Below are 23,011 nucleotides of genomic sequence, written 5' to 3' on the forward strand. Positions count from 1 at the left end.
GCAGTGTCTGTGATGTAACAGTGTCACACATGTAAGGTTGGAATTCCTGAAGATACGGTGATTGCGCTTCACGAAACTGCCTGTCAACATTAGACATACGGAAGCAGTGGGCAGGAAGAGGGCCTTTTCAGAAGTAGCACACCTGACCAGCCTTCCTCAGGCTGCTTGCCTGGCATCATCTTGGTGTCTCTGGGTGCCAAGTGAAGATCTTTTCGTTCATTAATAATAATAATTTATTATTTATACCCCACCCATCTGGCTGTCTCCCCAGCCACTCAGGGCGGCTTCCAATCAAGTGTTGAAAACAATACAGCATCAAATATTAAAAACTTCCCTAAACAGGGCTGCCTTCAGATGTCTTTTAAAGAGAAGATAGCTGCTTATTTCCTTCACATCTGAAGGGAGGGCGTTCCACAGGGCAGGCGCCACTACCGAGAAGGCCCTCTGTCTGGTTCCCTGTAACCTCACTTCTCACAGTGAGGGAACCACCAGAAGGCCCTTGGAGATGGATCTCAATGTCTGGGCTGAATGATGGGGGTGGAGACGCTCCTTCAGGTATACAGGACCGAGGTACTGGGAGCCAATGCAGATCTCTCAGGACCGGTGTTATGTGGTCCCGGCGGCCACTCCCAGTCACCAGTCTAGCTGCCGCATTCTGGATTAATTGCAGTTTCCGGGTCCCCTTCAAAGGTAGCCCAACATAGAGCACATTGCAGTGGTCCAAGTAGGAGATAACTAGAGCATGCACCACTCTGGCAAGACAGTCCGCAGGCAGGTAGGGTCTCAGCCTGCGTACCAGGTGGAGCTGGTAGAAAGCTGCCCTGGACACAGAATTAATCTGCGCCTCCATGGACAGCTGCGAGTCCAAAATGACTCCCAGGCTGCGCTCCTGGTCCTTCAGGGGCACAGTTACCCCATTCAGGACCAGGGAGTTCACCTAGACCTTTAAATAATTTAGGTCACCTAATGTTCCATTTCAAATTTTATATGGCTCCTCGGCTCCTTAATGGCTTTGTGTTTTTACCCTGTGTTTCAATTGTTTGTTTTTACTTTTTTGATTGCATGCCACACAGAGAACTTTATGTTATGACAGAGGTGAGGCTGTTTCAGCCAAGCTGCACTGACACTTCCTTCACAGGCCAAGGCAGGGCTTGACAACAAATAGCATACAATGTGGGAATGAACAATTGCAGTGATCCAGCACACATGGCGACTGTGATCAAAGATCAGCTGGAAGGAGCTGGGGGAACTGGCTTCCGTTAAGTGCTTGATGTTGTAATTGTTAGCCATTAGGACTTTTCTCCAGCTCAAACTGAAACTGAACCAGTTGTTTCGTGCATTTTGTTTCGTGTATTTTGCTCAAGGTGTCAACAAGGAAGACTTAAAATGGCTAACACAAACAGCTCTTTGCTCTTTATACAGATATTTTATTTCACTTAAAAGGGACAGAGATACATAATATACATTTACCAATAAAATCCACGCATAAATGCAAACATCAGAAAATAACAGCATAAATTTCTGAAAATATGTTTTCTATCAAAGGGATGAATGTATCAAGGTGAAACTTCAATATTGCTTTTAGCAAAATATCCAAGTTACAAGTGAACTGGTCTTCATGATGATTCAAAATGCAGCATTTAAAAACTGGAAACTAGATCTGAAGATTTCAGTGTGCGGGTGTGTGTGTGTCACAACAACACTGGAGTTTAAGTGTTGTCAATACCTCACACTTTACACTTTTTGAGAATGAAATCTTTTCTAAAGTGCATCAACTTTATCTCATTCAGAATGATAAATATATACTGCCTGAAACAAAATCTGCAATTTAAAAAAAATTCTACACCACACCCAAAGGATTTAATTTCAATTTGCGACCCTCTGAAGCCAGCGCAGGTACTCAGGTACTGGCAAAACTCGGGTGCAGTGATTTCACTCTTGCCAACCTAGAGAGGCCAAGCCGGAGACCTTGTGTGGGCGATTTCCCGTGGGTTCTTCCCAGCTGTATGGCACTGCTTCCAGATGTAGCTGAAAAGATAGTTGGAGAGGTACATTGAGAAAAATAAGTAGACTAGAATATTGTATTCATGTTTCACTGTCTGCATAACAGTGAACCCTTAGTGTTGTACATGCAATTTTGTGTAAGACGCAAGCTCATCTCTGGCACATACTCTTCCTCAAGCTCATTTCATCTCTTTAGAGGCTTCAGAAGAAATATTTAGAGAGGAATTCAACAGCATGTTTTGCAAATTGTTCCGTCATCCCAAGCTTTTCAGCTTGCACAACAGAACCATTTCCCCTCTCCTCCCTGAGTACTGTTTGGGGGGTTCTCCAGAGCAAATCAGAGCCAATTTTGGGGGTGAAGGAAGAGATGGGGGAATTCTTGAGCTAGCTCCCACTAGTGCACCTTCTTAGTTGAATCCAGCCCTTAACTATACAAATGCAAGAGGGCGGTAAACTTTAAAGGACTCTTTGCATGACAACGAGTCCTCCTCAAATATATCCAGTCTCCTATTAAGTGGCAACCTCACTTAAAAAGTCTGAGTCTCAAAACAGTGCGAGACGGGGAAATATGTGGGGTAACCCATGGTTCAAGTAATCTACAAGATGCAAGAAACTCCAGTGAAAGAAACAGTGGACAAACTGAACCAAGTAGCATTAAATACCACATAATGCAAAATTTATAGTACACAGAGGGGTATTTCTGTTGTTGTCAGATCATCTCCAGTTTGTGCCAATGTTTCCATTTTGTCTCTGAGATTCCATCTTGTCTATTAGTAGCTGTCAAGGTGAAATGGGGACCTCATTTATTCTGGGATATGGAACTCTTCAGCATCCTAAAGCCAACCTCCTCTCCATCCCAAGGCAAGTCCTTGGCAATACAGTGGTACCTCTGGTTGCGGAAGGGATCCGTTCTGGAGCTCCGGTTGGATCCTGAGGTTTCCACAACCGGAGGGACTGCTTCTGCGCAAGCGCTGGTAGACCGCTTCTGCGCATGCATGCGTGGCGAAACCCGGAAAAATACTTCTGGGTTTGCCACGTACGTATCCCGAAGGATAAGTAACCGGAGGTGAATGTAAGTAGAGGTACCATTGGAATGAGTCCTGTGTCCTTTTACAACCTCCCACTTAGCACTAAATACATCCATCCAGCATCTATCATGCCTCTTTTTGAAAAATAGCCTTGGCATCTCCCTTTTCATTTCCACAGAAAACCTCTTTCAGCAGACACCCTGGCTTTTGTCTTCTAATACTATATAACTGTTTTCATCCTTGACTTAAGTGTGCTTTTTTGGAGAATGGTCATCCTGGAACCCATATTGTTCTCTCTTGAAGCTTCCAGTAGAATGCTCATGCTGAACCTCAACCCCTGCAGTGAAACTTCTACTAATATCTGGAAAGGCTTGATATTTTTTCTGGGGTTTTTTTGTGTACATGTTTTCCAAAAGCAGTCCAGTAGAAGCCCCAGCCTGGTGCCCATTCTTGCACAACTGCATCCCATCAGCCTGCCAAATGAAAGCTCTAGAATGGCATGGGAAGGCAAATTCTCCCTGCCATTGGGACCTATTGCCCAGCCACAAGAATCCATCTTCCCCTTCCTCCCTCCGCGTGTCTCAGCAAACTCTAGAGCAGGGGTGGCCAACTCTCAAGAGACTGCAATCTACTCACAGAGTTAAGTGATCTACCCCCTTTTGGGGGGTTCAGGTCAAAGTTGTTTAGCTTTTTTTAGGAAGGAGGAAGACCTGTTTGGGGTGCAGGTCAAAAATATTGAGCTTTTTTTAGGAGAGCCAAACTACTTGAGCATCTTTGGGGGGATCCAGTGATCTGCCAGTGATCTACCAGAGACATCCAGTGATCTACCAGTAGATCACGATCTACCTTTTGGACGTGCCTGCTCTAGAGCAAGTAAACTCTTGTTTTGACTTGTGCCTCCTGCCTGATCTTGCAGGTCACTTTCTTCCCTTCCTTGCTTTGGAGAGAGCATGTGCCACAATGCAGCTGTGCAACTTCAGCTCATGACTGCTCTTTCTCCCTCCCCTTGTGGGTAACTTAACTATGCAGTTTGTGTCTCTTAATGCCTTTTAATAAACCCGCTCTTCTGGGTCAATTACCCAAAGTTTCAGTTCCATTTTCCTTGCAAGAAACTTTAGGATGACAATTCAAAGACTCAATGTTTTTGAGGACGGGGGTGGGCAGGTGTGGAGGACTCCCTGGTCTTGAATGGGGTATATGTGCCCCTGAAAGACCAGGTGTGCAGCCTGGGAGTCAATTTGGACTCATGTGGAGGCCCAGGTCAATTCTGTGCCCAGGGCAGCTGTCTACTAGCTCCACCTGGTACGCAGGCTAGGACCCTATCTGTCCGCAGACTGTCTCGCCAGAGTGGTGCATGCTCTGGTTATCTCCCACTTCGACTACTGCAATGTGCTCTACGTGGGGCTACCCTTGAAGGTGACCCGGAAACTACAATTCATCCAGAATGCGGCAGCTAGACTGGTGACTGGGAGCGGCCGCCAAGACCATATAACACCAGTACTGAAAGACCTACATTGGCTCCCAGTACATTTCAGAGCACAATTCAAAGTGTTGGTGCTGACCTTTAAAGCCCTAAATGGCCTCGGCCCAGTATACCTAAAGGAGTGTCTCCACCTCCAACGTTCTGCCCAGACACTGAGGTCCAGCTCCGAGGGCCTTCTGGTGGTTCCCTTGCTGTGAGAAGCCAAGTTACAGTGAACCAGGCAGAGGGCCTTCTCTGTAGTGGCACCCGCCCTGTGGAATGCCCTCCCATCAGAGGTCAAAGAAATAAGCAACTATCTGACTTTTAGAAGACATCTGAAGGCAACCTTCTTTAGGGAAGTTTTTAATGTTTTATTGTGTTTTTAATATTCTGTTGGGAGCCTCACAGAATGGCTGGGGAAATCCAGCCAAATGGGCGGGGTATAAATAATAAATTGTAATTGTTGTTGTGTTACCCACACCACACTCCTTTTAATGCAGCAAATTGTCCTAGGCCAGCAGCCTGTCTTCTGGCAAAAATCGAGCCAGAGGCTACTGAGGAAAATGGTTAACATGAGAAACCAGTTTAATATATTTTTCATTATTCATGGTTCCTAAGGGGCTTTACCTGAACATGGAAAATAGGTGGAGTTAATGATTATATTTTTATCCTGGTTTTCAGACAAGATTCTGCATAGATATAGGTATCCTAAGCAACCATATAAACAGTGTATGCATTGAATATACCTGGTGACGTGCAGTTAGGCTTCTTGGCCAAAGAAGGGCTAGATGCTGTCAAAGGCTGTCCAATCTGTTCTAGAGAACTTGACAAATTCTGCAAAGCTGGTTCAGATTTGGCTGGAAGTAGTCCCATGGTTAAAAAAAAAATAAGAATAAATAACTTTGGAAAATCATTTTTAATGGATGGATGATACAGAACAGAGGCTATATTTAAGAAATATGGAAGTCACTTCTAAATAGCAAATTAATTTGACAGCTACTGGGGAAAAACAAGCACATTCCTCTGACATATACTTCAATGGAGCAGTTAACAAAAAGTTTGTCCTAATAAGTTGCTAAAAAAAGGTAAAGGACCCCTGACAGTTAAGTCCAATCGCGAACGACTCTGGGGTTGCGGTGCTCATCTTGCTTTACTGGCCAAGGGAGCAGACGTTTGTCCGCAGACAGTTTTTCTGGGTCATGTGGCCAGCATGACTAAGCCGCTTCCGGCGGAACGGAACACCGAAACCAGAGCTGCGCACGGAAACGCTGTTTACCTTCCCGCCGGAATGGTACCTATTTATCTACTTGCAGCTTTTGGCGTGCTTTCGAACTGCTAGGTTGGCAGGAGCTGGGACTGAGCAACGGGAGCACACTGAAAATAAGATGTTTAAATTGTACACTTGCACACCTCTTAACTTTCTCAGGATTGCACTTCAGTATGGAAACATGGGCCTGGGAAGTTGATTTCATAAAACACTCCTGTGAAAAGGCCTGGAGCGTAAGTTTCACTTAGCTTTAAAATAAGTGCTATTTTATGCATACCACACACACCTCTGAAAACCAGATGCAAGAAAGCTTAGCACCAAAATGGCACCCAGGAAAGAATCAAATCTTACCTATCGAGTCCCTCTCTGATTTGGAATTCTTCTTTTCCTTCTTTTTGCTTTCAGCATTTCGCTCCCTTCCTTCTTTTCTGTTTCCTGTAGCTTTCTTCTTCACAACGAATTCAACATCATCATCTTCACCGAAGCTGGAATCACCCTCAAATTCTTCAGCTGAAACCAGAAATGGTACAAAGTAATGGCATATAGTTTAGTAATAACAGGCTAGGAAAATTAACTATCTTTCTACCACATTATTAAAAAAGAAGTCACACTGTGGGAACTTTACTCCTGAGTAAGCAGACTGTGGCTGTACAGTGCAATCAGAAATGTGCACTTTTGAACCTTCACCTTATTCCCAGATACAGTCTCTCCTTTTTAAAGTTATCAAAATAATTAACTGAACTTTGAAGGTATTTCACTCTAGTTTTTGTGGCTGAATTTCAGAACTTCTACATTTTGTGATTTTCATCAACATCAATATTTCTCAAATAGCTTATTGGTTAAAAGAGAATTATAAATGTCTTTTATTTCTGGTCCTAAATACATGTGGGACTGCAGCCCAAAATGTCAACACTACTTTAAGAGCAGCAAAAAGCACAAGACAGAAATGTTTCTACTGAGAGTCTTCAAGAATCACCTTGTTTCTGTGAATCTTGTACTTTATGGTTCCTTCCTGGTGGTTCATCCATTGATAATGCTAAGGCAACTTCCAAATCTCTCTGGTAAAGTCTGTGATCCAAGGGAAGTCTGAAGCAATTTGAAAAACAGTTATGGAAAACACATTGTCAATATGTAAGTTTATTAACCTCAGTGCCAACACAAATTAAAAAGGGAACAAAGAAACTATTTCATGCTCTGAAACCAACTTTAAATCCTGCTTTTAGATTTTATAACCTCCATAATGGTTAAGATCAGTTCCAATAAACTGATCTTAGGTAGGCAAGGGGAATTCGCTCCACTCCAAGGGAATGAACTTATATCCCCAAAGCCAGCTACCTGTTTCTTAACCACAGCTAGGAAAAAAACAGTGTTGTATCGCAAACACATAAGTAAATTTAAAATGAATGGATTTCTCTTACCTTTTGTTCGGTGAACTCTTTTGGAACTGAATCTCCTGTTTGGGGGGCTTTTGCTCAGTTTTTTTCTTTGTCAACTCAGAGCATGTCCTCTTTAATTTTTTGCTTGAAGGTGCAGTTATATTTGCAAAATCTTCATCTGTTTAGCAGAAGCACATTAGACGCACTGTAACAGTGCAAGTTCTTCCAGTTGTTTAAAAATCCCCCATTTTAACAATATGTTTAAAGCATGTATTGTAAGATATTCTAGAGCTTTAGAACTTCTGCAGTAATCCAGGATGATTTAAAACAAAATACAGTGGTACCTTGGTTCTCAAACGTCTTGGAACTCAAACAACTTGGAACTCAAACACTGCAAACCTGGAAGTGTTCCGGTTTGTGAACTTTTTTCGGAAGCTGAACATGCTCTGTTTCGAGTGCCACACTTCCATTTTGAGTTTTACACCGAGGTCTGTCTGTTTTTGCGTTTTGCGTTTTTGTGGCTTTTTTGTTTTGTTTTTGTGACTGTGTGGAACCCAGTTCAGCTACTGATTGATTGATTGATTGTGTGACTGCAGTACATCGTTTATTCCTTTCATTTTATAGATCAATGGTCTCGTTACACAGTAAAATCCATGTTAAATTGCTGTTTTAGGGGTTGTTTTAAAACTCTGGAACGGATTACTCCATTTTGCATTACTTTCTATGGGAAAGCGTGCCTTGGTTTTGGAACGCTTTGGTTTTGGAATGGGCTTCCAGAACGGATTAAGTTTGAGAACCAAGATACAGGGAGATATTGGCACAGTAATAGCAGAGCAGTACAAGGGAAAGGAAATGGGGACTTCATTTCTCTGCTTAACATTGCCTCCTCCCGAGTGGCACCCACTGCAAGCTGTGAGCAAAGGACGCTGAAATGGGGTGTCTTTGCCTCCTTCCCTTGCCACTGTCCCCACTTCTCCTTGCAACATGTCAGCTGAGATGAGGGAACGAGGAGGTTTGCTGCATCCAGAGTTAAGAATGCTATCTCTTCAACACCCCAAAGACAGGGAGCCAGGCAATAGGTTATGCTTATTTCATATGAAGCAGCCTTGCTGTGTGTGTTCAGAACTTTGTTAGGAAGGATTCTTCAATGAAAGCTGGAGGGTATTAAAATCAGATTACTGGGAAGGAGACATCGACCAGCTTTCTCCTTTTTCTATTTATTTTTGGTGATCTATCTCATGTACCCAGCCAGTCTTTCAAGCATGTTCAGCTTTCATTACCCAGGACATGGTATGTATCTTCTGTAACTAAAAACTGAAAACTAGTATGTTGTAAACTAAAATGCAATATAACTACTATGTGACACTGGGTAAGGATATCCAGACAGTAAAAAGGTAAACGGTCCCCTAACCCAGTGTTTTTCAACCTTTTTGGGGCAAAGGCACACTTATTTCATGAAAAAAATCACGAGGCACACCACCACTGTGTGCGGAGAGGGAGATGTCAGAGCCCCGCTGCTCTCTATGAGGAATCGGATGAGAGCGGACCGCCAGTCCGATCTCATCCGATCCCATCCGATCTGATCCCCACCCAGGACGGATGGAAAATAGGGTGGACACTGTCCGGTGCCCGCCTAGTGGGCGAAAATTTGACTTTTTTTTAAAAAAAAAAATCTTTTGAATTTTTCAATTTTCCCCACGGCACACCAGGCAACATCTCGCGGCACACTAGTGTGCCGCGGAACAGTGGTTGAAAAACACTGCCCTAACCATTAGGTCCAGTCATGGACGACTCTGGGGTTGTGGCGCTCATCTCGCTTTAAAGGCCGAGGGAGCTGACGTACAGCTTCCGGGTCATGTGGCCAGCATGACTAAGCCAATTCTGGCAAACCAGAGCAGCACACAGAAACACCGTTTACCTTCCCGCCAGAGCGGTACCTATTTATCTACTTGCACTTTGATGTGCTTTCGAACTGCTAGGTTGGCAGGAGCTGGGACAAAGCAACAGGAGCTCACTCTGTCACGGGAATTTGAACTGCCGACCTTCTAATTGGCAAGCCCTAGGCTCTGTGGTTTAACCCACAGCGCCACCCGTGTCCCTTATCCAGACAGCAGAGCTGGGCAATATTTTGATACAGTGGTACCTCGGGTTACAGACGCTTCAGGTTACAGATGCTTCAGGTTACAGACTCTGCTAACCTAGTAATAGTACCTCAGGTTAAGAACTTTGCTTCAGGATGAGAACAGACATCGCACAGCGGCGGTGCAGTGGCAGTGGGAGGGCCCGTTAGCTAAAGTGGTACCTCAGGTTAAGAACAGTTTCAGGTTAAGAACAGACCTCTGGAACGAATTAAGTTCTTAACCCAAGGTACCACTGTACTTTGCTAGAAACAGGTATGAAGTTCAGATTGCAAAGATGGTTTCAGACCAGTTCAGTAACAGGAGGAACAACTGACCAGAAGGAAAGAGGCAGCCCACATCACTTGCTAGGGCGAAGAGGCAAACGCACAGGCAGGCAGGCAAGCAGGTGGAGCACCTTCAAGGCTGGGCTGTGGAGGGAGAGGCCAGGAACTCCTTCGCCCAAGCAAGCGGGCAGCCTTCTTCCCTTCCTCTTGGTCGTTCCTCCCTCCCTCCACAGCCCAGCTGCTTTTTCAGATGTTATTTCGGTCATTGTGATATATCACTATATTGAGATGCTTAGCTGGTGATATATCACAATGCTGCAAACCAGATATCGCCCAGAATTTGAAGTGCAGTGTCATCAATATACCAATGATATTCAACTTTTATTTCTCTTCAGACTTAAAACAATAGCACTGGCTTGTAGTATGTGCTCATATTTAAATGTACAACAGGTTCGGGAAAAGCTGCTATAAACCTTTGTAGAACCAGTGCAAGCAAAGCTTAAACACAATGATTTTTTCTTCTAGTTACACTCATATAAAACAGTTTCAGCAAGCTTCCGTGTTACTTTCCCACTGAATCTGCCCCCTTTTGGCATGAAGGAACAGCGAATGACTTACCATCATCATCTTCATCCACACTGCCAAACTGAGAATAATCAACTGCTTTCTTATTCCTAGAAGAATAAAACATGGAAATGCATAAGAGGGGTCATTTTTTGTCTGCCCATGGAACCATTATGCATATGTAAGCAGTTGTTGTATTTGAATAAAAATATTCATATTTAATTGCTACTGCTTTATGCAATGATGATTCTGGGAAACATGTAAAAGTAAAATTAATTTAGAAACTGTACACTTGACTCATCTTAAGATACTGTAGCAGCCACACAATGCCCAATTATATTTACATTACACACACATATATACGTATATGAAACAATTATTCACTTTATTTTTTTACTAATTATTTTGCTGTAGTAGCTTCTGTATAGCTAGCTGCCTCTGAATTTTTCTCACTAATATTTCTTTCAACAAGAGCATTAGAATTAGTTTTACTGAAATAAATTTGGGGCAGCCAGCTATACAACAAAGTGCAATCTATGAATAAAAATGTAAAATAAACTAATACATTTTAGATTTCTCTTAATAGATTTACGTTGCTGTAGTTTCTCTCTCTGAATCCTAGACTGCTAAAAGAAAAATATGGATAAAAATGCATGTTTCCCTTTACAAATCTTCAGGTGCCAGGCAAAAGCATTCAATCGGTCCATGGCCTGGCTGTAAAAAAACAACCAACAGCCTTTTAAGCGTGTCTGTGGGAGGGAGGATATTGGCTTTTTGTTTCTTTGTTATGAATTTTGTGTTCTCCCTTGGGTTTTTTTTGTGATCTTCAGGGGAAGGGTGGTATACAAATTCAAGGAACAAACAACATTCCCACATGTCAAAAAAGACTATTTATGTATGCCACTACTGTGTATTTCATTATCCCAAAAATGGAAAACAAGCGAGGTCCCAACCAAAGAAGAGTGCAGAATTTTGCAGGCTTAACATATAGAATAAGAGAACAAGAGAATTTAGAGAAGACTGGAAAACGTTTGTTGAATATATGGGGAATAACTGTGTACAGCTGAAAACACTGGCAGCATTGAGATAAATTCAACAGTGTAAATAAGTTGTGATGGATGTAATAATGGAATACTGAATGGTATTGTTTCTGTAAAATATGCAGGGGTTTGTGATATGTAAAATGAACCATGGAAAGAGAAGAAAGGAAGTCACTGATATCTTAAGGATGTAAAAATGAGTACTTTAAATTGTAAAACAGAAAATTTAATAAAAAATTATACACAAACAAACAAACAACAGCAGAATTCTAACTGCAAAAGGTTGGAAGGAAGAGGATATCCCATCTAAGTCAGACTGGCAAAATAAATAATAGAGTACGCAGAACTGGCGAGATTATCAGCAAGGCTAAGAGACGTTACAAATTAAAAAATGTTCAGAGAGTGGGATATATAGAGAGTCTCTGTAAAAGAACACTGTCAGAAGATCAATCCGTTGGCAGGTTTTGACTGAGCTTCAGTGTGCAAATAGGATAATTGTATAAAATAAAATTGATAGTAAGTCAAATAATAGGGAGAAAGTAAAATTTAAGCGGGTATTTAAGGAACGCAAGAGGAAGATCGGAGGGCTTGACAAATTTAATCACAAATGGATGTATGAAGCAAGAATGAGTTAAAGAATGAACAACCGTTTATTTATTTTTTTAATTTATCATTTTGCCTACAATACCTATTGTACACTCCTGTTATAAAGTTTTCAACCAATAAAGCACTCAAAAGCAAAAGGGGGAAAAAGGAGAGATAAATTCAACAGTGCAAACAAGTTATGATGAATGTAATAATGAAATACTGAATGGTGTAGTTTAATGAACCATGGAAAGAGAAGAAGCGAAGTCACGGATGGAAAAACGAGTACTTTAAATTGCAAAAAAGAAAATGGATGTACAAAGCAAGAATGAGTTAAAGAATGAACAACCGTTTATTTTCTTTAATTTCTCATTTTGCCTATAATATCTATTGTACACTCCTGTTATAAAGTTTTCAACCAATAAAGCACTCAAAAGCAAAAGGGGGAGGGGGAAAAAGAGATAAATTCAACAGTGTAAATAAGTTATGATGAATGTAATAATGGAAAACTGAATGGTGTTGTTTCTGTAAAATATGCAGGGGTTTGTGATATGTAAAATGAACCACGGGAAGAGAAGAAGCGAAGTCACGGATATCTTAAGGATGGAGAAATAAGTACTTTAAATTGTAAAAAAAAAAGAAAATTTAATAATTTAATTAAAAAATTAATTTCGAAAAATTATACACAAAGGAACAACGACAGCAGCCCCGGGGCCTCCGCCCGCCCCCTCCCCGCATAACGCCCGCAAGCGGGAGGCTCCTGCCCTGCCGCGAGGGGACCCGGCTCACCTCCGCGACGGTCGCGCCATCCCGGGGCTCCGCTTCGGCCCTCGGCCGGCCGCCCGTTCGGAATCCGCGCGCGGAGAAGAGGCCGGAAGTGACGGCGACAGGAGGCCGGAAGTGACGAGAGGCAGCCCGCCCCACCCGCGCGCTCGCTTTCTCTCTCTCTCTCCCGTAAGGAGAAGGTTGAGGGGACGGGAAAGTGGGCGGGGCGTGTCCGGGCCGACGCGGGGACTCGCGTCTCGTGGGAAAGGGGCATTCCGCCGAAGGAGGGCAGCGAGCGGGTTGAGGAGCGGGTGAGTTTGTGGGGTTTTTCCTTGTGTTCTCCAAGGCAGACGCGGACTCTCGGGCTGCTTCCGTGTCGCCTCAGGCGAAGGCCGGGTTGGGGAGGGAGGGTGACTCTTTTTCCTCCCAAATAATGTTTATTAAGTTGCTTACACATATAACACATACTGTAAAACAGATGAAGCAAAAATTTAAAAAGAACAAGGGAGATATAAAACAAATACAACAAATAGCTACAAAAAAATGAACAATACAAATTGATTAATCAGTTAATGAGAAGTACCCCTGCAGGATCAGGCCAAAGGGAGGCCCCTCTAGCCCACCACCCTCTTCTCGCAAGCGCCAACCAGATGACCATGGGGGACCCTTGGGAAGAGCCTTCTCTCTCTCCCCCACCAGGGGTCTCCAGCAAATGATCATTCAGAAGAATTGATTCTCTTGTGTGGAATTGGGAGAGTGGGGGGTTCCTGCTGGTGGATCTCTTGCTGGCAGGTTCCTAGTGGCCCACTAAGCAGCTGCTACTTTTCTTGTGAATGATTCTGGCCAGGATAGACCATAAGCAAACTTAATTCAATTGTCAGCTGGTTTCTGAAATGTAAAATATTGTGTATGGGGGGGGGGGAGAGAGTTACAGTACTACTACTACTACTACTAATAGTAATAATAATAATGTGTTTTATTGTGAGGGGGCTGTTGGGTGTCTTTTTTGTTTTTCTTGTGTATTTTGTGGTTTTATATCTTGATTTTATTCTGTGAACTGCCCTGAGACCCCCGGGTATAGGGCAGCATATAAATTCAATTAATAATAATAATAATAATAATAATAATAATAATAATAATAATAATAACAACATATATATTGTAAGCTACATAAAACTGAAGCCAGCCCATCTTCTAAACACTGTAGCCTGTGGATGCCAATGCACTTTCTTCTACATGCACCCTGCTCCCCCCAGTAGGCTGGAGCCATCAACCCTGCTTCAGGTTCCATATGTTTAAAAGATGAGGTCACCAGAAATTGGGGTCTTAAGATGCAGCAGCCCTGTTGTAAAACACCCTGTCCAAGCAGGCCTGCCCAAGCAACCTCCTGAGCTTGTACATATTTCCTAAAATGTATTTAACTTCAGAAGCTATTTGAAAGGCTTAAAGAAACACATAAAACTATGTGTGTTGAAGTGGTTTTATATGTATTAAAATGGGGCTTACAACAAAATGTTGTCGCGTACAGTGGTGCCCCACAAGACGAATGCCTCGCAAGACGAAAAACTCGCTAGACGAAAGGGTTTTGCAGTTTTTGAGCTGCTTCGCAAGACGAATTTCCCTATGGGCTTGCTTCGCAAGACGAAAACGTCTTGCGTTTTTTGCAAGTTTGTTTCCTTTTTCTTAACACCGTTAATACAGTTGCGACTTGACTTCGAGGAGCAACTCATAGAACGCGGTGTGGTAGCCTTTTTTGAGGTTTTTGGTGATTTTTGAAGCTTTTCCAAAACTTTTCCGACACCGTGCTTCGCAAGACAAAAAATTCGCTAGACGAAAAAACTCGCGGAACAAATTAATTTCGTCTTGCAAGGCACCACTGTATTCTCACCCCTAACAGAAATGTTTCTATTCAAAATAGTAGCTAGTTTTTCCTTCCTCTAAGATACTAAAATCTTTTTCGGAAGGTTGTTTTAAACTATTTTGTAGAAGTTTTAATTCTATTATGATATTTGCCTTCCTTGATTCCTTGAAGGAGTGTGTGAAGGAAGTTGCAAAGACCTCATTCCATCCCTTTTTTGTGACTTTTTGGGTAACTTCCAAGTTCAGTGCAATGCATGTGTGCACGGTCACATACATATTAAAAGGTAAAGGGACCCCTGACTATTAGGTCCAGTCGTTGGGGCGCTCATCTCGCTTTATTGGCCGAGGGAGCCGGCGTACAGCTTCCGGGTCATTTGGCCAGCATGACTAAGCCGCTTCTGGCGAACCAGAGCAGCACACGGAAACACCGTTTACCTTCCCGCCGGAGTGGTACCTATTTATCTACTTGCACTTTGACATGCTTTCGAACTGCTAGGTTGGCAGGAGCTGGGACAGAGCATCCTGTGGATTCGAACTGCCGACCTTCTGATCTGCAAGTCCTAGGCTCTGTTGTTTAACCCACAGCGCCACCCACGTCCCCACACACTTATTAGATGTGCCTAAAATGGTATCTGTCTGTACTTTGTTTGTAAACTTCATTTTTTAACTGGAGGTTGCAATTGCCTTATCAGATCTTTAAAACAAACAAACAAACAAATAACCCACCACTTTAAAAATAAACAACAGTGGTGCTATTCTGTGAATGTGTCCTGTTTTAGTCCAGGGAACATCTGGCAAATCTTATTTACTGCAATATTAATTTCTGCAGGGTGAATAAAATAAGAAAATACCTTATTTTTTAACAAATGTGAATGTCTTCAATCTCCTTTTTTGTTTTACTTTTTAAAAATTCACTTACTGGCTCCTCTGCCCTTCCTTTGTGTTTGTGTAAAGATATAACAGTAATAGCATTCTCCTTTTGCTTCAGTGCAGGAAGCCTTTGAAATGAAGGGTGACCAAGGAACAATCTGTAGTAAGGAGAGAGGGTTTCTGTATGAATTCAGGGCTGGAAACCAACGTTTTGTGCTTACAGTTCCTCTGAAATTCCCAGTTCAAGAAAGTGCTACCCATTTGCATAGGCATCTGATGCGCCCTTACAACTTGCCATGCTTCATAGAAAATGGTAAGGATTTCTTCTATACCATCAAACATAGACTTTCTCACAGCTGCATAGGGCCTCTAAAGAACTTGGACTTCACATAATGCCATCTGCAGACGTCGGAGGGAGATACATAGGTGGCCCATTGCACATGCAAAACTCTGTTTTTGGATGTAGGGAAGTTGAGGCTATAACTCATAGCTGCTTATTTTGCCCTGCAGATCCAAGGGCAGGGGCGAAACTCCTGTTGCGTATTCAGTCGCATCATTTGGATAAAATGACCCACAAGATACTGTGATCACTTAAAATAATGGAATAATCACTTTAAAAGGGGCGTTGTTTGCCACAGTGGCTAATAAACTGTGTGCTTTATAGACATATTATCTGGATGGCATGGGATACATTCATGTGATGAATTGCACTGTGTTTAGCCCAAGACAGAGATAAGGGACTAGCATTTGTTGGAGTTCTACTCCCTTGTGCTTGGGTTTTTCCTTTAACTCTGCCTTTAATTTTTGCTTTAATTTTGATCTCAGATAATTTGCTTTAATTTTGATCTCAGATTTCCTCCCCTCCTCTTTAAAAAGTCATGGGGGGGGGGTTTCCTTCCTTCCCTCCCTTCTCTGAACTCTTCCTCCTCCCTTCTTTCTGCTGTGGGAATGATCCCTCCACCTGTGAAGCAGACCACCAAACTGTAATGCATAATAATATTAAATCGGATGTGAGGGATTTGAACACCAAATGTGTGGAACTTACAACCTTTCCTATGTATGTCCTCTTAGTAACCATTAAAAATTGAATTTACCCTTTATAATGACTGTAAATTAATAAGATAAGCATTTCAGTTGATGGATGGCCCCCCAAAAAACCTGCCATTATTTCAGATTTAAAAGAATCCCTGAATAGATTCATTGAGGAGGAATCCATAAAAGATCACGATGAAGAAGCAGAAGCAGCCCTGGAAGCTGTAAAGTCTGGCAAAGTAGATTTACACCAACTGGCAAATGCTTGGGCCAAAACTTATACTGAGGTAAGAAGTCTCCATAGCATTATATATGCTTCAGAAGATGATGCTGGAACTTATTTCTGTAGCATACTCATTCTTTACTGGCTATTTCACTCTCTGATTAGAAATACATGAACCAACTACTGTTGTTTTGGCTCCATCAGGATCCATGCTCAGAGAATGAGTTTGCTTTTCCATTGTTCAGTTATTTGCCTTCCTCCCTTCTCTGGCTCTAACGAATGATGGTTAATTTGAACATAAACTACTTCGCAAGGCATTACCAACTAATTATTGCTAGAAGGCTGATTTGAGTTTTCATCTTTGGCTTATGCCTTCCCTTTTTCTGCTATTACATGAATTGCTTTTTAGTTTGTTTGCTTTTTTCCGTTTGTAACAAACACTGGCAAAAATGTTATTAATGCATTATATATTAGATACTTAAGAACTGTGTGTGCGTGCACAGAATCTTTTAAGTACAGTGGAACCTCTACTTATGGACATAATCAGTTCCAGAGGTCCGTCCGTAAGTCGATCCAGGTCACTGGTAAAAGTGCCGTTGTGTTCAGGCGCATTTGGTGGCAACGCACTTCTGCGCATGTGCAGACGGCGGCAGCCACTTCTGCGGGTGCGCGAATCGTGGCAAACCCAGTATTTACTTCCGGGTTTGCCGCGGTCGCGACTTGGATCAGGCCCAAGTAGAGGCAGTCGTAAGTAGAGGTTCTACTGTAGTTGGTGGTACTGAGTTTTTCTTTCTGGGAATGATGGGAGTTATAGTTCAGAAGCTGAAGTGCCCCACTCCTGTCTGTTTAAAGGTATGTGGTGCACTAACAAATATAATTTGATTACCGTATTTTTCGCTCTATAGGACACACTTTTCCCCCTCCAAAAATGAAGGGGAAATGTGTGTGGATCCTATGGAGCGAATGCAGGCTTTCGCTGAAGCCTGGAGAGCGAGAGGGATCGGTGCGCACCGACCCCTCTCGCTCTCCAGGCTTCAGGAAGCTATCCGCAAGCCTTCAGACCGCGGCGGGAGTGCCCGCCGGGCTCCCAAGGCTTGTGGATAGCAGCCTCCAAACCCAACGTGGTTTGGAGGCTGGCGGTGAGGGAAAGCAGCGCTTCTCCCCACCACCAGCCCCACAAGCTCGAGGGACAGCGGGGAGGCGGAGTGCCACCTTCCCGCTGTTCCCCGACCTGGTTTGGAGGCTGGTGATCGGGGAAAGGAGCGCTCCCCCCCGCCAGCCCCAAAGAGCAGGTCGAAAGGAACCCAAAGCATCCAAATCCCAGCGGGAACTCCCGCTAGGCTCCGGAGGCTTTGGGTGAACGCACCTTGAACGCACAGAACGCACCTTGTTTTAGAGGGGGAGAACAAGAAAAAAAATTTTTTCCCTGTTCTCCCCCTCCTGTGCGTCCAATAGAGCAAAAAATACTGCACATCTGTAATCTACTGTATTGCCTTAAGTTTGCATTGATCAATAAAGTCACTTGTACTAGGAAAGTACTGTTAAACACTGACAGTATGAGCCATTGATATTATTTAACATACTGTTCACAATCTTTAATGCAGATAAAGAACATTTTAAAGTTATCTTACTGCCTTTTCTAAAGATTCTTATAAACACAGAACAGCAATAATTATTCAAAACAAATGGGGTTTAAAAGGAAGAATGATACCGAATAATTTTTTGTACCTCTGTGTTATTATTTATATTCATTTGTAAAAATATTTATATACTGTTATTCCTAAAAAAAAAAATCAAGAGTGGTTTACAACAATTGTTCATAAAACCCATGCAATAAAAGTAACATATAAAATAGTTAAAATGAGAAATCAGCTACCTGTTGTAGAAAGATGTATTCTTAATTGCCTAAATAAGCCTGATGGACTAGAAACTTTTTCAAGAGGAGTTGAAAAGTTGAAACAATGCAGAACAATGGAATGAAAACCTCCCTGGTGTGATTGGTATGTGTTCTCAGATTCTGGTTGGCAGTGCTTCTAATTGGCATATGCTCATCAATCATTTTCATATCTTCATAACCTTATATAAATCTTACATAGCCAAATAGTAGGATACTGAATCGAATAGTGAATTGTAGCTGTCTTGTATCTCACATTAATTTTCAGAAATCCTGTATCTTAGGGCATTCCCAATAAATGTGATACACATCCGCTGTTGTTGAGGCACATACCCAGCAGCTGTCGTTAGCCCCTGGATCAATCTGGTTCAATCAGTGGAGTCAAATATCAGCTAATAGGAATTTATGAAAAGTTTACATAGAGTTGATTCTCCCACGGTGTCCCCTGATCACATTCAAGTTCTCACAGATTTCCTTTCATAAATCTTGTTTCTCCAGGGACTATTGGCATCAACTTCCAAATTAAGAATCATAGATCTGAATCAAAGCCCCCTTTTGACGGATTACCTTAAATCAGCATCTTAAAACTATGTGACACCTCTTGGGAAACTATGGCCCAAATCAGGGATCACCAACCTTTGTGGGCCAGTTGGCAAAATTACTAAAGTGCCTTTTTTGTGCTTAGCATCTTGTTGGAGCATAAAAAAACGCTTTATTTGAGTTATTGACAGTTGCTATACAAGAATGAATGTGGGAGAGATCACCAGTTTCCTAGTTATGGCTGAAGTTGTCAGCACATGGATTCTGAACCATGGAGGCAAAATCTTCAAGGGAAAACCCACAAATTTTATCAAAACAAAAATGTCCCACAGGCAACCAATCAGTATAACAATTTAATTTTTAATTTTTTTTAAGTTTTCATGTGCAGGGCACATTATCACCATTTTATAATTTTCCAGGCAACATTGGAATATGCAAGACCTGAAGACCCAAGCTGGGATGAAGATTTTGCAGATGTCTATCATGATCTTATCCATTCTCCTGCTTCTGAAACGCTGTTAAATCTGGAACACAATTATTTTGTTAGCATCTCTGAACTGATAAGTGAAAGAGATGTGGAACTGAAAAAATTACGAGAAAGGTAATTCTTTAAACTTGGCATTTTCTGTTAGACCTAAAATTATTATAAAGAGAGAAGAAATTAATCTGGTGTGTGTTGTTTTTCTAAAGAACTACCAGAGATTTAGATACTGTCAGGAACCGAAGCACAGACAGTTGATTTTCTTTTTTTAATGCACCTCCTTTTTTAATGTATTGTTCCCGCCGAAGACAGTTTTTGAAGTTTCCCTTTGCCAGAGTTGAGTGTGTGTGACACTGTTGATTAAAAACAAATCTGCAGTCCTTTACAAACTTAAAAGTAATGGTCATGGAAGGGTCTTAATAAGCCTCCTTATGAAGTTGACAGAACTAGTTTTAGGGTCATAGTTCTTTGGATCCTGGCCACTAGCTGTGTAGCATGGAATTTTCTGGAAACACTTCATGGGGACAGGTCACTATTTCACACATTTAACTTGTGCGATATCAGCTTCACACACTTGATGGCTGGGCAGCTGATACTGCACAAATAAAATTCACGCAAGGTAGACAGCTTAAAAGCTCTTTCTGTGCCTGGTTTTCCCCACTGGGAAGAGAGAGCTTTTAAGCTTGTCAGAGTTGCTTCCTGGGCTCTGTAAACCTCCCTACTTTTTCAAAGAAAGGAAGAAAGCCTATGCTAAATGGATATTGCAGCATGTAAACTGCCCTCCCCCATCATCTGGCCATGCTGGCTGTTGCAGTTCCTTTTTTATAATAGTTTTTATTAATTTTAACATATAAATTATAATACACACCACAGAACTTCCTCACTTATATAATCTTTTTTGGACTTCCATCAGCACCTCTGATGATCCACCGTTTTGACCACTGCTTATGCATTTCTTAATTTCATACTGGCTTTAATTGTTTTAACTAACCATCCTCCCCCTTATCCATTTTTGCAATAATTCCAATAATACTCCTCACAAAACTTCTTGCAAACCTACAAACATAGTCTGATCATCACAAATACTTTTCAAATAATCTGTAAATTTACTCCAGTCTTCTGTGAATTTCTGGTCCCGCCGATTTCGAATCCTTCCTGTTAGTTTATCCAATTCTGCATAGTCCATTAGTTTCATCCTCCACCTGGCTGTTGCAGTTCCAAACATCTGGAGGGCAGCTTACATAATGGCAGTGAGAGGAGACAAACCATTTTTTGGTGGCAGAAACCCTGTCGCGAACTCTCCCCCCAGGGAAATTTGACTTCCCCCCTCTTTGGTGGTTTTCATTCCACCAAGCCTTTAATGGTTTTTAGTGCTGATTGTCTTTTATGCTCTTCTTCAAGATGCTGTTTTAAAGATATTTATTCTCAGCTTTTCTTCTATTGACATATGTTTATGGTGCCGGGGGGGGGGCGTCTCTTGTCAGGGCCAAATTGTGATGCATATCTATTTTTTACAAACAAACAAAATATTTCTGACTAGATTTTTATTGTAGGCAAGGTGCTGAAATGGATAAGGTGATGCAAGAACTAGGGAAGTCACTATCGGATCAAGACGTAAACATGCTGGCAGCACAACACTTTGAATCCCAGCAGGTAAATGAAGTACCTGATTTAAATAAATTGGGCAGCTCATTTGTTGTTAATCAATTGGCTGACTCAACGTCTCCTTTTAGGCTTTGGAGAACAAGTGGAACAATGAACTGAAGCAAACTACAGCTATCCAGAAACAGGAGTATCAGGAATGGGTGGTAAAGCTTCATGAGGATCTGAAAAACCCCGGCACCACTCTCGGGTACCCTTCTTTCTTAGTTTTCTTCTTAACTTGCTGATTAGGGATTATATCTGTTAGTTACTGTCAGGGCTGCCTCAGGTCTCAGCTCACAAAAGACCAACGCCAAGTTCTTCTTATATACAAGGATGTTTATTGCAGTTCATTATTGGTTCCACAACCGAGGTGTGCAGCCCCACGTCTCTTAGCCTTAGACCGTTGAAGTCCCTTCTGAGTCGGTCCCTCCCCTACACCAGTTTAAGATGCTTGCTTTGCTCCACCTCCTCCTGTCTTTCCTTTTCCGCAGGGTCTTTCTGCCCGCTGGAGTTCCGCCCCTCCTGGATTCCTCTGACGCTGAATCTCCCGATGGCTCTCCCTCCCTCCTGCGGGCTTTGGGACCTGGCTCCTCCCCCGGGCTCTCCGTTTCCCCGCGCGCTTGCACATTTGAACTTGGCGCGTGCGCCCAGTTTCCAACCCTTCTCCTGATGGTTACGTCACTCCCCTCACTGCTCCCCTCCCCTTCCGGGAGAATAGCTTGTTCTGACCTCTCCTCCATTCCAGCCGATGGAGCTGCTTCTCCTGACACACTGGAACCTCCCCCCCCCCTTCGCTGCGCTCTGGAGGGGAAGCCTGCCCTGATTTCCAGCTGCTGTTTCGGGATTCCCTGTTGGCTCTTTCTCCCTGATGAGTCCCCCCTGGGGCTCCTCTCGCCCTAGCTACAGGTGCCCCCTCCTGGGAATCCCCTGATTCGCTGGAGAAGCTCATGGAGTCCCTTGGGCCACAGTCCTCCTCCTCCTCGCTGTCCTCAGACTCTGCCCAAACGTCCTCCCTCTCCTGCCTCCCATGTGCCTCTGCCCCTGAACCCCTGACAGTTACTAATTAGAAGGAGCAGATTAGGGATGTTGGGGTCCGTCGCTTCTTCTGGCCAAATGTTGACTCTAGTCCTAGATTAATTTATGGAACTGTTATTTTATTTTAGTGTAGAAAATCCACACCCTGATGTGAACTAAAAGCACACAGGAGGTGGTAGAGACCCGGATAGGATGTTACTCTGTCACAACAAAGGGGTCTGCTTGTGTTGCAAGATCAGCACCAGGGACTTAAATATGAAGGTGGCAGCTGGTTGCCTGTTGGCTAAGTTTCTCTGTGCTACGCTGTTTGTTTTAACAAAGGGCTCAAAGGGGTGAGCACAGCTCTTCCCCTACCCATTTTGTCATTGCAACAACCCTGTGAGATAGGTTAGGCTGAAGGGCAGCGTTTGGTTCAGGATAATCCAGCAAGCAATTCCGGTTTTGTGGGGATTTAAACATTGGTCTCCCAGATCCTAGTCCAATACTCTTAACTGCTACACCACATGGGCTCTCTGTAGCTCTGCCCCTGAAGCTGTTGCAGTTCACATGGTTAGGGTAAAATGCCTGTTCCTGTCAAATTAATAAATACGGAGGCAGTGGGGGACAGAAAGCTTTGTCTGGCTTCATTTTCTTTCTTTTTTGTTATTTCAGTGATGAAATAAATGTCCAACCTAATCAGTGGAGAGAATCTGCAGAAGGCAATGGGAGGCTTTTTGAAGACCAGAGACAGCTGGAAGAAAGTTTCACTATTCATCTGGGTAAGTGAAAGATTGAACGTCCAGAGCTTTTTCTCACAGCCACGTTTTCATTCATTTCCAGATTGAACATGTTTGTCCACATATCCATATTCAATGGCTTAACACACATACAGGCCACAAATTACCAAAATTTGAAACATGTTTTAAGTTGTGATCTAAACCTATCTTGGTAACCACAT

General features: G+C 42.7%; 2 protein-coding genes across 3 annotated transcripts in view; one reads left to right on the forward strand and one right to left on the reverse strand.

Annotated features, from left to right (window-relative positions):
- Positions 1 to 1,406: 1,406 nt before the first annotated feature.
- Positions 1,407 to 12,630, reverse strand: RAD51AP1 (RAD51 associated protein 1). Its single transcript, XM_083503592.1, has 7 exons — positions 12,520 to 12,630; positions 10,160 to 10,215; positions 7,180 to 7,315; positions 6,738 to 6,847; positions 6,113 to 6,271; positions 5,241 to 5,351; positions 1,407 to 2,028 (listed from the first exon to the last, which is right to left on the reverse strand). The coding sequence occupies exons 1-7, from the start codon at positions 12,537 to 12,539 to the stop codon at positions 1,901 to 1,903; spliced, it is 720 nt and encodes a 239-aa protein (XP_083359718.1). The 5' UTR covers positions 12,540 to 12,630; the 3' UTR covers positions 1,407 to 1,900.
- Positions 12,615 to 23,011, forward strand: part of FERRY3 (FERRY endosomal RAB5 effector complex subunit 3) — a 29,656-nt gene continuing 19,259 nt past the window's right edge. Inside the window, exons 1-7 of one of the 2 annotated variants that reach the window (XM_083503404.1) lie at positions 12,615 to 12,806; positions 15,349 to 15,538; positions 16,399 to 16,544; positions 19,334 to 19,515; positions 20,949 to 21,048; positions 21,129 to 21,247; positions 22,726 to 22,832. In XM_083503404.1, coding sequence (XP_083359530.1) covers positions 15,361 to 15,538; positions 16,399 to 16,544; positions 19,334 to 19,515; positions 20,949 to 21,048; positions 21,129 to 21,247; positions 22,726 to 22,832 — 832 coding nt within the window. In that variant the 5' untranslated portion in view covers positions 12,615 to 12,806; positions 15,349 to 15,360. Of the gene's footprint in view, positions 12,807 to 15,343; positions 15,539 to 16,398; positions 16,545 to 19,333; positions 19,516 to 20,948; positions 21,049 to 21,128; positions 21,248 to 22,725; positions 22,833 to 23,011 lie in introns of both variants that reach the window. The other variant, XM_083503405.1, reaches the window with a different exon arrangement.

This window comes from Podarcis liolepis (genome assembly GCF_965112155.1).
Source record: "Podarcis liolepis genome assembly, chromosome: 5".
Taxonomy (NCBI): domain Eukaryota; kingdom Metazoa; phylum Chordata; class Lepidosauria; order Squamata; family Lacertidae; genus Podarcis; species Podarcis liolepis.